Source organism: Salmo trutta, unplaced genomic scaffold (assembly GCF_901001165.1).
Source record: "Salmo trutta unplaced genomic scaffold, fSalTru1.1, whole genome shotgun sequence".
NCBI lineage: Eukaryota > Metazoa > Chordata > Actinopteri > Salmoniformes > Salmonidae > Salmo > Salmo trutta.
Genome location: NW_021823073.1, coordinates 996520 through 1011281, shown reverse-complemented (window position 1 = coordinate 1011281; position 14762 = coordinate 996520). Strand labels below are relative to the sequence as shown.

At 45.2% G+C, this 14762-nt stretch overlaps 2 protein-coding genes across 4 annotated transcripts; one reads left to right on the top strand and one right to left on the bottom strand.

Annotated features, from left to right (window-relative positions):
- The first annotated feature begins 106 nt into the window (after window positions 1-106).
- LOC115188762 (PEST proteolytic signal-containing nuclear protein) lies at window positions 107-3989 on the top strand. Of its 3 annotated transcripts, XM_029747584.1 has the most exons (6): window positions 143-206; window positions 893-911; window positions 984-1155; window positions 1249-1323; window positions 1994-2046; window positions 2487-2772. In XM_029747584.1, exons 1-6 carry the CDS (start codon window positions 158-160, stop codon window positions 2599-2601), a joined length of 483 nt encoding a protein of 160 aa, XP_029603444.1. In that variant the 5' UTR covers window positions 143-157; the 3' UTR covers window positions 2602-2772. The 3 variants fall into 3 exon arrangements, with proteins under 3 accessions (XP_029603442.1, XP_029603443.1, XP_029603444.1); XM_029747582.1 differs by lacking the exon at window positions 893-911 and having other exon boundaries at window positions 107-206; window positions 932-1155; window positions 2487-3989; XM_029747583.1 differs by lacking the exon at window positions 893-911 and having other exon boundaries at window positions 109-206; window positions 935-1155.
- Window positions 3990-4793: 804 nt separating this feature from the next.
- On the bottom strand, window positions 4794-12862 carry LOC115188699 (interleukin-18 receptor accessory protein). The gene is made up of 11 exons (XM_029747424.1): window positions 12092-12862; window positions 11660-11933; window positions 11140-11302; window positions 10011-10188; window positions 9733-9798; window positions 8894-9023; window positions 8108-8271; window positions 7306-7443; window positions 5879-6055; window positions 5168-5416; window positions 4794-4963 (listed from the first exon to the last, which is right to left on the bottom strand). Exons 1-11 carry the CDS (start codon window positions 12195-12197, stop codon window positions 4794-4796), a joined length of 1815 nt encoding a protein of 604 aa, XP_029603284.1. The 5' UTR covers window positions 12198-12862.
- Window positions 12863-14762: the final 1900 nt, after the last annotated feature.

The following is a 14762-nucleotide window of genomic DNA, read 5'->3' as shown; positions in this document are numbered from 1 at the left end:
TTGATGATTTTGGTATGAGTCATTGGGAGTAAATTCGTTTTTGGTTGTTGTTGTTGTGTTCAGACCGTTCATATTCCGGAACGGCAGGTGGCGCTGTTCTATACCATATCGTTAGACAAATCCCAGCCCGTTCGCTTCTTCCATCGTCACCGATGTTATGGCGGACTACAACAAGCACAGCAGCAAGCGGCTCTCTGATGATGGAGGTGATACTAGTACATCTTTAGGGGCAATGTATCGCTGTCTTGTCGAAATAAGACTAGAAGTATAACGTTACATCGACCAGCTGTAACCAATAGAACATTCCCATGCTCATCGTGTCCGCTTGTGAACGGAGCTTCGGCCTGTCCCCATTCAGCTAGCTAGATAGCAGCCATTGATGTAACTAGATAGCTAGCTGGTTTTATTTGCTAGCTTTACACGAGATCGCTAGGTTAGCCACTGCAGCTGCTTATGTATGATGGAGCAATGTTTACGATTGTTTTTCAAATACTTTTGTCGGTAAACACAACTGATATGGGCTTCACTTGGCATGCAGCCAGTTTCATAAGAAGACACATTTATCTAGCTAAGACAGATAAATGCATAGGATGCAACATGCGTTGAACGTTACAAATCTGTAACATGATATGCAATAAACTATAAGCTATGCATGCACATATGCTATGTGGTAAATTGCAATAGTGTTAAAATATCTAGCTAGGTTTATGACCAAAAGACCGACCATAACCGCAACAGTAGTGGGAGTGTTTGGTCCTTTCACACATCGACTTCCAAGCAGGTTCACCCATAGAATTAGGAATTCCTTTAATAGGATCTCTATGGATTCACCCACCTACCGGTAACCCGGCAACCACTCCCAGGTAACAGTAGCTCATCCTTGGTTTCCCAGGCAACAGTTGCTCACCTTGGTAAGTTGTTTCGCCTCCAGCAGGACCGGAGGAGAAGGAAGGCAGTGTGAAAACTAAGACTGTCTCTTCCAGCACTGGAGGAGGGGGGAAACGCTCGGCCCAGGAGGTCAGCCCTGGCCCGGGGAAGGAGTCCACCTCAAGCAACCCGGTACCCCCAGCCCCCAAAGTCTCCAAGATAGGGTTTGGTCTGATCAGCCAGCCTATAAAGAAGCCTGCGCCCATCTCCATCAAGCTGGGTGCTAGTGTGAGTACCATTAGGGGGGGGGGGGGGTTAGTGTGTGTGTGACATCTATCTCAGTGTGTGTGGTTGACAGATGTGTGTATCTCTCCATTTTAGAAACCCAAAGAGCCTGTACCTGTACCTGCCAAGAAACCAGCTCTGGCCTCGGTTTTCAATGTCGACTCTGATGATGTGAGTTAAGGCGTCAGCATGCTTCATTTCGGCTGGCACCTAGCCAAACTCGGCTAGCCGAACCGAACGAGTGTGCTTGCATACTCTCTTAAAATAACTTTGCTGGAAAAATGAGAAAAAAGCTGCAATAGTACTGTTTGTCCATTTTGAGACACTGTAGCCAGTATACGCTTCCTCAAAATAGTCAGAATAAATAAAAAAAGAACTCAAGAAATGTAATTAATTTAGAAGTTTTTGCTGAGGAGATCTTAGTCGCGTAAGTTTACATCTAACTAAGATGTTTCTTGCAGTATTTTTCAAAGAAAAGTAATCTCTCATTGAATGACAGACTTTACTGAAGAATCCCAACTGTTGACCAATCAGAGACGAAGGGGTGTACACTTCCGCTCCGAACTTCAGCTTGCCTATAGAAAGAAAATGTTGTGTACCCGAAAAACCCTTCACCGAAATCCAAAACAAACAGAAATGTCACAAAATGTTGTCACAATATATGCACAAACTGTTTTGGCTTGGAAGCATGCGGACACTTTCTCACACACACACACATAATATCCCAATAGATTAGTAGGTTGTGCAAAGAAACTGTCATATGCTGTGAAACATCAATGCTAATGCCTGTGCTGTAACCACAGAGCTGTAATAACAGCTGTTTTCTCCTCTGCTCTGACAGAGTGAGGAGGAGATGCCTGCAGAAGCCAAGATGAGGATGAAGAACATTGGCAGGTAAGAAGCACAACGTTTGAATTATTATCTCAAAATGTTTTTACAATATCTCGCAAATTTTATCTGAAATTCCAGGTTTTCTGACATAATACTCTGTTTATAAATCATTTAAATGTAATGTACCTATTCCTAGATCCTTGTCAAGTATTCTACCTAGTGTGCGTCTCTGAAATGGCATCCTATTGCCTATTAGTTAACTAATATTGACCACTTTGGAGAGAGCTCTGGCCAAAAGTAGGGCACTATATAGGGAATAGGTTAGTGTTTAGGGTGGATTTGAACCAGGCGTGATGACCACACGTGTTTGCATGGGTCATTTGACCGTGGACCTACTAGTAATCAATGTGATGTTTTCATTTTGGTCGACGCTCCAGTTGTGAGCGCAGTGGTTTCTAGAACCTTTAGGTCCACGACCACATAACTCTCTATGTTCACCACAGGGAGACGCCCACGTCAGCAGGCCCCAACTCCTTCAACAAGGGGAAGCAGGGATTCTCCGACCACCAGAAGCTCTGGGAGAGGAAGCTCAAGTCTCAGACGGACACTGACCAATAGGGCTCCACCTCATTGGTTACTGGGTTGCTAATGACAACAGTCAAACTGCACACCGTGTTTGCTTATGTGTGGAATGATGTCACCTTGATTGAGTGTGCTTTTTCTCTTCGTTTGTCTGTTGACGATGGTGTAAAAACAATGTACATACTGCTATGTAATGATGGTGAGACATTCGTGCTATCAAGCATATTTTTAGTTTTAAACGTGCGTGAGTGTGTGTGTGCGTGTGTTATATAGCGGACTGGAGTGGGTGTAGTTAAGAGCAATGAGGACACGTTTTGGGAAAGGGAACTTCAAGACAACTTAATAATAGTTTCTGACTCATCTAGGATATATCACTACTTTCTAACTGTCCTGACAGGGTTTTCAACCCTGGCCTCTTTATGCACTGTCTGTCATGCCTTTACAGAGTGATCACAGACAGGAACCATTTATCCCGTGCCTGAGGTTGACATGTAGAAATATTCATATTAGGACAATAAACTTACATTCAATTCCAAAATGAAATTGATTTTTTTATGATATTTATGCAAAAAAAGCAATTGAACCACAATGCACAAACCAGTGTATCATATACATTCTTCATATGCATAAATAATGTAAAGCCTCATTGACAATCTTGATGATGTTACTGGGTATAAGAAGAGGAGCGGAGGACACTATTATCAAAGATCTTTATAACTAAACCAAGATAGACCACAGCCTGTCGTTTCAAACGGGGAACGAATGAGTCGTAGTGGGCAGAACAAGCAGGCGCTTCACGTTTATACATCCGGTGAAATATCGGTCTCATTGTTCTATCTGCAATTATAATCTTTCAAAATGGAAAGACGTGACGTAAGCATTTTTTCCTTCACGTAAGGAAACTAATTCTTCGGCTATCAACAGCTGTCTTTAACTGTAGCTTATGCAAGTATGTTACATCCTTCTCTGTACTGTAGTTCGTTTGTAATATAAATAAGTAATATACCTCTTCTGGGGTGTATTAGTGTTAAAGGAATTCCTGCTTGAGTGTAAATGATTCAATAATTCTACCCTGAATTTAGGGATAGGGTCTATATAGCCTGTAGAATAAGTAACTAAAGGGTTAAGTCTCATGAGATTGACTAGGATAGGAGAGGAATGGAGGTTTGTGTGTTTAAGTAAACATCAAGAACTGTTAAACTGTGGTTGACCTGACCTAGCTTGAACCCTCTAGGTTTCCCTAATCTCAGAGATATGAAACTGGGTAAGAATTTACGGTGTTGAGAGTTCTGGGGAAGAACAATGAACTCTCCTTAGTGTTAGTGTGTAATGTGTGTGCGTAAATGAGGAGCCTGGTATATAATAGATGTTTTGTGTATGAACTGCAGAGCGCCCTCCTGAATAAACTATTCTGATTCTTGTAAGCTGGTCCTCTGTGTTATTAAACCAGAATCTTACACATTCTGAATGGCAGACTGAGTATTTTAATTGAAGTTAACATTGAGAACATAATTCTCTTAACAATTAACTAGGAAACAAACAGAACTAAACGGAACTGAACAGGAGCAAGAGAAACGGGGACAGAACCTACCTGAATTTGTCCAATAGAAAGTAGTTTTCGTTGCAAAACGTTTTCCGTTTGCCAAAAGTTTTGCTATGGTCCAAAACCTTATGCTGCGGTGTGCTTTAAGGATTCTGATCTTTAGCACAATTATTGGAGAAAAAGCTGATCTGGTCGGTTTAAAAGACCAATTAGTGAAAAAAGAATACACCGAGGATCGGCATTGACTGCTATTTACCAGGAAGCACATATGTTACCAGGTTCCAGGAGGTAAGAACACATTCTTAGAAGCAACAACCATGAAACCACAGGTCCCTCAACCCCCCAAAAATATATATACAAGGTGTCAAGTTACTGGAGAACCCCCCTCCCCCCCAAAAAATAAATACATACAAGGTGTCAAGTTACTAGAGAACCATCCCCCCAAAATAAATACATACAGTACAAGGTGTCAAGTTACTGGAGAACCATCCCCCCCAAAAATACATACAAGGTGTCAAGTTTCTGGAGAACCATCCAGTAACTTAGTAGCACTAAGTAGCACTAAGATCATGTTTCGTCCATTTAGTTTCAAGCTTTAGGGAAACCCAGCCCAGGCATTGAGAACTTTTAACAGCTACAAAACAGTCCCTCTGTCCTGGGTGTCTGTGTGTCTGTCTAAGAGTGTCTATGTGTCTGTCCCAGTCCCACTCTGGGCTGGCATGGCCTTGTGGAGGGATCTCCAGAACCGTGATCCAGAGTTGGAGCTAGTTATCATCCTTCCCTGGTCCTGGGGGGTCCAGTGCAGAGCAGGCAGGACTCTGATGGCCCTCCGAACCAGTGGGGGCAGCGGTAAGGCTGGAGCCACCAGGCCCAGGGTGTGAGACAGGGGTAGAGATAGAGGCCTGCTGCTGGTTGGGCTAGTGGTGCTGGGGCTAGGACTGGGGTTGGGGCTGGTGGTGCTGGGACTGGTGGGGCTGGTGGTGCTGGGGTTGGGGCTGGTGGTGCTAGGGCTGGGGTTAGGGCTGGTGGTGCTGGGGCTGGGGCTGCTGGGGTTGGGGCTGGTGGTGCTGGTGGTGCTGTGGCTGGGGCTGCTGGGTTTGGGGCTGGTGGTGCTGGGGCTGGTGGTGCTGGGGCTGCTGGGGTTGGGGCTGGTCCAGATGAGGATGAGCCTGAGGTGTGGGTCTTGTTGTAAGGCTCTGATGCCTGTCTCCAGTTCAAACAGACAAGTACTGGCCAGGTAGTCAGGACTCAGGACACACACCAGTCGCCTGCTGCTGCGGATCGCACACACCACATCCTCTGCATACGCTAAAGCACAGAACACACACACCAGATATGCATACACACACACACAAACACAAAACCACAAACACCACACAAGTGTCATGCTTGGCAGTGAGACATGATAGTTATGCAGACTGTCAAAATCTGACAGTAAAACAGTGACTCTGGGAACCACACATTCTTCAAAATACATTTCATTTGAAAGCTGCCATCTCTAGGCCAACTGTACATTCAATGGCAATGTTTTACAGTCTAATCTGGTAATGTGACTGTTTCTATTCACATGGCCTGCTCAACTATAACCTAGATCAGTTTGTGCAGTATAGCTAACTCCTATGGTCGTTGGCTGGCTCTACAGCACAAACTGGTCTGGGACCAGACTATTATGCGTCCTAAATGGCAGCCTTTCTCTATATAGTACCCTACTTTTTAGTAGTACACTAAATAGGGAATAGGGTGCCATTTGAGATGCAGCCTAGAACTCACCTCCGCCCGGCAGCAGGTCTCTCTCTAGCAGAAAGAGGCGGTAGCCCCACTGCCCCTCCAGAACCCTGGGCAGAAGCACCTCCAGTGGCTCCTCTCTTACTCCTCTTCCTCGTCCCCCCGCCTCCTCAGAGGAAGAGCTGGGCACGTAGGACACAAAGGCATCATATTCCTTGTCATCTACAGAGTCAATACAGGGAAGGAGAGAGAAGAGACATTCAGGTTACAGGGTCAATACAGGGAAGGAGAGAGAAGAGGCATTCAGGTTACAGGGTCAATACAGGGAAGGAGAGAGAAGAGACATTCAGGTTACAGGATCAATACAGGGAAGGAGAGAGAAGAGACATTCAGGTTACAGGATCAATACAGGGAAGGAGAGAGAAGAGACATTGAAGTTACAGGGTCAATACAGTTTATTGATGAATCATTGAAAATAGGTGTTCTTTTTAACATTTCAGGATACTTCCCGAATTGACTGATTTCAATTTGAACTGACCCCAACCCTTTTTTAAACACATAATACAACACATCGTACTGCAGTGATGACCGTTAGGACAGTGATGACAGTTAGGACAGTGATGACAGTTAGGACAGTTAGGACAGTTATGACAGTTAGGACAGTGATGACAGTTAGAACAGTGATGACAGTTAGGACAGTGATGACAGTTAGGACAGTGATGACAGTTAGGACAGTGATGACAGTGATGACAGTTAGGACAGTGATGACAGTTAGGACAGTGATGACAGTTAGGACAGTTATGACAGTTAGGACAGTGATGACAGTTAGAACAGTGATGACAGTTAGGACAGTGATGACAGTTAGGACAGTGATGACAGTTAGGACAGTGATGACAGTGATGACAGTTAGGACAGTGATGACAGTTAGGACAGTGATGACAGTTAGGACAGTGATGACAGTGATGGCAGTTAGGACAGTGATGACAGTTAGGACAGTGATGACAGTTAGGACAGTGATGACAGTTAGGACAGTTATGACGTAATTTCAAAGAACTGACAACTGGCTTTTTTTTCAGAACACCCAGCCATCTTTCTGTGTGGTTTGAGGTTGTAACAAGTCAAGTTGAAACAGTCATTTCCTGATTGCTAGATTTGAGGCTTGCCTAGAAGCTAGATAGCTTTAATCTGACAGTGTGTGTTTTCATGTGTGTGTAAGAGTGGGAGTGGAGGAGATGGACACCATATATCAGCCATTAGATACTTGGTAAGAGTGGGAGGAGAAAACCCCAAATTAAGATATCCTGTGATTTGTTTTCCTCATATCTTATCTTATCTTGTGGCTGTGTGTGTGTGTGTGTGTGTGTGTGTGTGTGTGTGTGTGTGTGTGTGTGTGTGTGTGTGTGTGTGTGTGTGTGTGTGTGTGTGTGTGTGTGTGTGTGTGTGTGTGTGTGTGAGAGAGATGTGTTGCTGACCTGTGGGGGTCTGTTTGTATGGCAGGTAGATTCTGTAGAGAATAGAGATCTCTAGCCAGTAGACATGCACTGTAATGCCCAGCCCAGCTACAAACAGCAGAGACACCACCGGACACACTATCACCAGCACACGGGAAACTGAAACAACATTACAAAATACACATTAGAAACTGGGTGGTTCGAGTCCTGAATGCTGATTGGCTGACAGCCGTATACCACGGGTATGACAAAACATTTATTTTTACTGCTCTAATTACGTTGATAACCTGTTTATAATAGCACTAAGGCACCTCGGTGGTTTGTGGTATTTGCCAACATACCACAGCTAAGGGCTGTATCCAGGCACTCCGCGTTGCGTCGTGCATAATAACAGCCCATAGCCGTGGTATATTGGCCACATACCACACCCCCTCGGGCATTATTGCTTAATTATAACACATAGGAGAGTTGTTGTCTCAGATAACAGTATGACAAGATAGGGTTATTAAGTAAAAATACATTGCTAGTGTCCTCTGAAAAATGGATCTGACTCGTGTTAGGCTAACCTTGGTACCCAGAACCAAATCAGATGTAATGAGAGACTAGGGCTGCGTTCCAATTATCTCTACTTCCTCTAGATGTGGGAACTTGTTCATTACTCCCAACAAATTGAAAACCATTGGATTGGACCAGGCAGGTGCAGGAGGGAGTTGCCATAAAACTAGTAATTTCATTCAAAATCCATGAAGGGAAGTGAACAAGTGCACACTTGGGGAGAAAGCAGAGATGATTGAGACGCACCCCATCAGTGTTCTTCTGGTACCTGCAGATTTCCTTATCAGCCTGATGGTGACGCTGCTGTTGCCTACAGAGTTCTGGGCCAGACAGGTGAAGGTGGAGTCCAGGTGTAGCTGGGTCACCTCCGGGATTTGAGCTGTCCTGGTGACCGTGAACTCAAACTCTTCAATACTCCTTTCCCTCACCTGCCTGGAGAGGAAACAGAAGGTGACCCTCTGGTCGGCTATGAAAAGCCAACTGGCATTTACTCCTGAGGTGCTGACCTGTTGCACCCTCGACAACTACTGTGATTATTATTATTTGACCATGCTGGTCATTTATGAACATTTGAACATCTTGGCCATGTTCTGTTACCCGGCACAGCCAGAAGAGGACTGGCCACCCCTCATAGCCTGGTTCCTCTCTAGGTTTCTTCCTAGGTTCTGGGCTTTCTAGGGAGTTTTTCCTAGCCACTGTGCTTCTACACCTGCATTGCTTGCTGTTTGGGGTTTTAGGCTGGGTTTCTGTACAGCACTTTGAGATATCAGCTGATGTAAGAAGGGCTTTATAAATACATTTGATTTGATTTGATTTGGTTGTGGCCCAAATGGCATCCTGTTCCCTATAAAGTACACTGTGCACTATGTAGGGACTAGGGTGCCATTTTGGGACGTAGGCATAGCCTACAGTGATACACAGTATTATTTTAATGATAGGTGGGTGCCTGACAAAAAAAAAAGTTTCATGAATAAATCATTCATTCATTAATGTTAATGCTTAATATACAATAACACATGACGAGCATCAACAACAAAAATGAGATCCAGCTCACTGTGCCTCCATCTCCATCAGTTTCATCATGCCTTCATGGTTGCTATGGGAACTGATCCACCACTGGACCACTGGGTCAAAGGTCCTCTGGAACCCAAACTGCACCTGACAGCTCAGATTATGAGGCTCCCCTGGGGAATAGAGGGTTGATATAAGGACTAGGTTCCATCCCTATTACCTATATAATGCACTACCCCATAGGGCTCTGGTCTAAAGTAGTGCACTACCACATAGGGCTCTGGTCTAAAGTAGTGCACTACCACATAGGGCTCTGGTCTAAAGTAGTGCACTACCCCATAGGGCTCTGGTCTAAAGTAGTGCACTACCACATAGGGCTCTGGTCTAAAGTAGTGCACTACCCCATAGGGCTCTGGTCTAAAGTAGTGCACTACCCCATAGGGCTCTGGTCTAAAGTAGTGCACTACCCCATAGGGCTCTGGTCAAAAGTAGTGCACTATCCCATAGGGCTCTGGTCAAAAGTAGTGCACTACCCCATAGGGCTCTGGTCTAAAGTAGTGCACTACCCCATAGGGCTCTGGTCTAAAGTAGTGCACTACCCCATAGGGCTCTGGTCTAAAGTAGGTCACTACCCCATAGGGCTCTGGTCTAAAGTAGTGCACTACCCCATAGGGCTCTGGTCTAAAGTAGTGCACTACCCCATAGGGCTCTGGTCTAAATTAGTGCACTACCCCATAGGGCTCTGGTCTAAAGTAGTGCACTATAAAGGGAATAGGTTGCCATTTAGGACGAAGCCATAAACTGGTGAAACACAGTGATCATACTCTATACACCTGCCATCATCAAATCAATCAATCATTCAACCTCAGGCTCTGCACTCACCCAGCTCCACACCCTCCTTGTTGCCATGGGGATAAGTAATCTGTGGAGGGTCTGTGGTGTCAGCCGCTGTGGAGGTAAAAGTGACATTTACTAGAATGTGTGTGTACAGTATGTGTGCGTTCATGTGAACGAGCATATGTGGTGTTTGTGTGCGATTCGTAAGTGCGTGCATGTGATCGTGCTTGTGTGGTGTGTGTATGGGCGTGCGTTCATCTGAACACTCTTGTGTGGTGTGTGTTGGAAGACAGAGCCTGCAGCGACAGTCCTCCCGTACTTACGTATGACCGAGACGTTAACAGATCTCCTGACTGTCCAGGGGATCCCGTTGTCTTCATAGGTGTAGTCACAGAAATACAGTGTAGCATCACTCACATAGACAGTACCCAGCAGAAGAGTATACCTGTCTACCACAGAGATAGTCCTCTTCTCCTGTATCTCACACACAGGCCTGGCATCCTGCAGAGAAACCCATGACATAAAGCCATTACTCACTTGTTTGCCTGTTCAGCCGTTTGTTCATTTCTTTGTACATTGGTCTATTTATTCCATGCATGTGTTGACCTGTCACAGGTGAGTAGGTGTGTAACCGGTCACACGGGTGTGTAAGGCTTGTACTTGTGTTTACTAAAGGTTAGGAGTTTGTGTAAAGTCTTAGATGCAGTGGAATGATACCATAATTACATTCTGAAGAGAAACAAACATCAGGTAAAACCTGCCGTTCATCAATATATCACCCACCCACCATCCATCCATCCATCCATCCATCCATCCATCCACCATCCATCCATCCATCCATCCACCCACCATCCATCCATCCATCCATCCACCCACCATCCATCCATCCATCCACCCACCATCCATCCATCCACCCACCATCCATCCATCCATCCATCCACCCACCCACCATCCATCCAACCATCCATCCATCCATCCATCCAACCATCCATCCATCCATCCATCCATCCACCCACCATCCATCCATCCATCCATCCACCCACCATCCATCCAACCATCCATCCATCCATCCATCCAACCATCCATCCATCATCCATCCATCCATCCATCCACCCACCATCCATCCATCCATCCATCCAACCATCCATCCATCCATCCATCCAACCATCCATCCATCATCCATCCATCCATCCATCCACCATCCATCCATCCATCCATCCATCCATCATCCATCCAACCATCCATCCATCCATCCATCCATCCAACCATCCATCCATCCATCCATCCATCCAACCATCCATCCATCCATCCATCCATCCATCCATCCAACCATCCATCCATCCATCCATCCAACCATCCATCCATCCATCCATCCAACCATCCATCCATCCATCCATCCATCCAACCATCCATCCATCATCCATCCATCCATAAATCTGCTGGAATAATCACCTTGTACCATGTGACCTCTGACCTCTGTGTCTGACATTTGATCCCAGGGCAGGGGATCCTGCCACCTTTGCCCAGAACCAGAGTGACCCTGTTCTCCTCTGTGTCCCTGCACCCCAGGCTGGCCCTCTCCAGCACCTCCACATAGAAGTGGATCACCATACCACTGTGATATTAACAACACACATTCAAATTCACACATTGTGTTCTGGAAAGGTCAAATATAGGCAAACTATTTTTCAAAGTCAAACCCAGGCAAACTGTTCAAAGAAAGAACCGCATTTGTACTGTCTTTTTGAAGGCGTTTTGGTCCTGAAGAGAATTCATGTAATGACGTGGCATGTTTTGGAAAGTTAGCCTACTTCACTTCATCCGTTCGTTCCACCAAAGCTTCTCTCACTTCTTCTGATCAAAGGGCAGGAAACAGAGAGAGGGGCCTACCCAAACAGAGTCAATACAGACTACCTACCCTGTGAAACAGGACGAGGGGCCCACCCAAACAGAGTCAATACAGACTACCTACCCTGTGTGGCATGTGTACTTCCCAGAGTCCTTTGCGGTAACGGTAGAGAACCAGAGCGCGTTCCCCCGTCCTGTCACGGCCCCGTCATCTCTGAGGAAATCTCTGTCTCTATTGGTTTCCCCCTCGGCCCTCGACCAATCAGCTTCCTCAGAGCTGGCTGTGATGTTGTAGAGGCGCTCACAGAGACCGGTGGACTGTGGTTTGTTACATTGCATGACAAACCCCTCCCCAGAGAAAGCTTTGTAGCCGTACGTCTCTGAGCGTGGCTTCAAACCTACACGTGTCACACAAGAAAGACATCTCTCATTCCACACAGATGTATGTATAATGTCATTAATACTGAAGGCATATGAAATGTCTATATGCACATGGAATCCTGTTAAAATCTATAAATGTTGTTTTGTACAATTGTTTGATAATAAAGATAAGTACCTTCTTCCTTGTCCCAGCGACTTTCACAGAAGTATCTCTGCAGAAAACATGCGATGATTGCTAAAGCCAGTGACGGTCCAGGGTGCATCACTCCGCACCACTTCATTCAGTCCAATATCAAATTCACCACTTCATTCATTCCAATATCAAACTCAGCACTTCATTCATTCCAATATCAAACTCAGCACTTCATTCATTCCAATATCAAACCCAGCACTTCATTCATTCCAATATCAAACCCAGCACTTCATTCAGTCCAATATCAAACCCACCACTTCATTCAGTCCAATATCAAACCCAGCACTTCATTCAGTCCAATATCAAACCCAGCACTTCATTAATTCCAATATCAAACCCAGCACTTCATTAATTCCAATATCAAACCCAGCACTTCATTCAGTCCAATATCAAACCCAGCACTTCATTCAGTCCAATATCAAACCCACCACTTCATTCAGTCCAATATCAAACCCAGCACTTCATTCAGTCCAATATCAAACCCAGCACTTCATTCAGTCCAATATCAAACCCACCACTGCGTGTCATAACTGTCACAAGGATCTGGGTTTCCTGGAAACAGAATCTCTTTCACCACTCTAAAACCAGACAAATAGCTGTCAGTCCTTTCCTAGTAAATGAAAAGGGACGCATCTGAACTAGTTTCCCTGCATTCCACTGCCCTGTTCTTCTTTAGCCACTAGTCTGTGCAGCTTGCCTCGTAGATGGTTGGAAACCAATCATATCTGATACTGGCTCCCCTCAGAGATGCACAATGTGAAAACATGACCACCAGTTTCCTATGTGTCAACGTCTATTTCCTGGTTAAATGCAGAGAGCTCTACTTCGCTAGAAGTTTCACACTATCTTCGGGTTTCTGTGCATCTGTGGGTGTGGGTAGCCGGAGTGTGAAATGTGTCTGTGTAAGTATGCAAGGCTGATCTGTGATGTAAGAGAAGACAGATTTGTTGCAAGTAGAAAACATTTATTGAAGCACAGTGTCAATACATTAGTAACACTGAACAGTGGTGAGTCTATAGACCAATACATGCAAACAGAGTAGGGTGGACAGATATGTTCTGTAATGAATGATACAGGCTTTGGCACAGACTTAGTTTGACATCTTTTGACAGAATCAGTGAGGCTATGTCCCATATAGTCCACTACTTTTGACCAGGTCCCATAGATCCTATGCACATTAAAATAAAGGCTTAATAATTAATACTGTCTTGATAAAACAGAACTAAAACACCAAATAAGTTAACACAAAACAAGACAAATGTAATCAGTCGTCAATGACTTCATCAATACATGTCATAATCCCATCTACTCATACTATGTGGATTATGAGATAAATCTTCATCTATATATCCTGTCTGGACATTCTGTTTACTGTTGTTGTCAGCATCATTTCACCAGGTCAAATTCCTGGTTCATGTCAATGTACTTGGTGATTCTATTGTGATTCTTATCATAGCAGCCTCCTACATACAGCCCTATGAAATATCAGGGCCAAGGAATTCATGCATTTCCTCTCAATGTCACTTCTGTTTCATGTTTGTTGGGAGTGCACGTAAGTACATTGAGGTGTGACCTGCTGCTGTGCGTGGTCTTTCCTTGAATCTCTAAAAGCTTTTTTTTGGGGGGGGGGGGTGGCCCCCGACTGGTAACAGAGAGAAACAGGTAGAGCGAGAAAGACAATTCTTCTGTCCACTGGACAAGCAGAGAATGCCGTGGTAGTTTTGGATGGAAGTCAATGGGTCTTAAAGTAACTTCCAGTGAAAATCTCACTTTTACAAGTTCATATTCCATTAACTCATACCCAAATAATGTCCTATACTCGTATTTGTGGCCAATGCATACATTTCAGAAAACAAAAACACACAAAAACCCCACCTCAAACTTATATCTGAAATACACTTCTTACTATTTCCTCATAGAACATGACGTAATGTTGGCTCATTGGCCGAGCTCGCCAATCAGCGGTCTAGTCGCATTAATATTTTTAATGACCGGTATACGCCCACACCATTCTGTTGCTGGGGTAAGCCCACACCATTCTGTTGCTGGGGTAAGCCCACACCATTCTGTTGCTGGGGTAAGCCCACACCATTCTGTTGCTGGGGTAAGCCCACACCATTCTGTTGCTGGGGTAAGCCCACACCATTCTGTTCCTGGGGTAAGTCCACACAATTCTGTTGCTGGGGTAAGCCCACACCATTCTGTTGCTGGGGTAAGCCCACACCATTCTGTTGCTGGGGTAAGCCCACACCATTCTGTTGCTGGGGTAAGCCCACACCATTCTGTTGCTGAGGTAAGCCCACACCATTCTGTTGCTGAGGTAAGCCCACACCATTCTGTTGCTGAGGTAAGCCCACACCATTCTGTTGCTGAGGTAAGCCCACACCATTCTGTTGCTGGGGTAAGCCCACACCATTCTGTTGCTGGGGTAAGCCCACACCATTCTGTTGCTGGGGTAAGCCCACACCATTCTGTTGCTGGGGTAAGCCCACACCATTCTGTTGCTGGGGTAAGCCCACACCATTCTGTTGCTGGGGTAAGCCCAGACCATTCTGTTGCTGGGGTAAGCCCACACCATTCTGTTGCTGAGGTAAGCCCACACCATTCTGTTGCTGAGGTAAGCCCACACCATTCTGTTGCTGAGGTAAGCCCA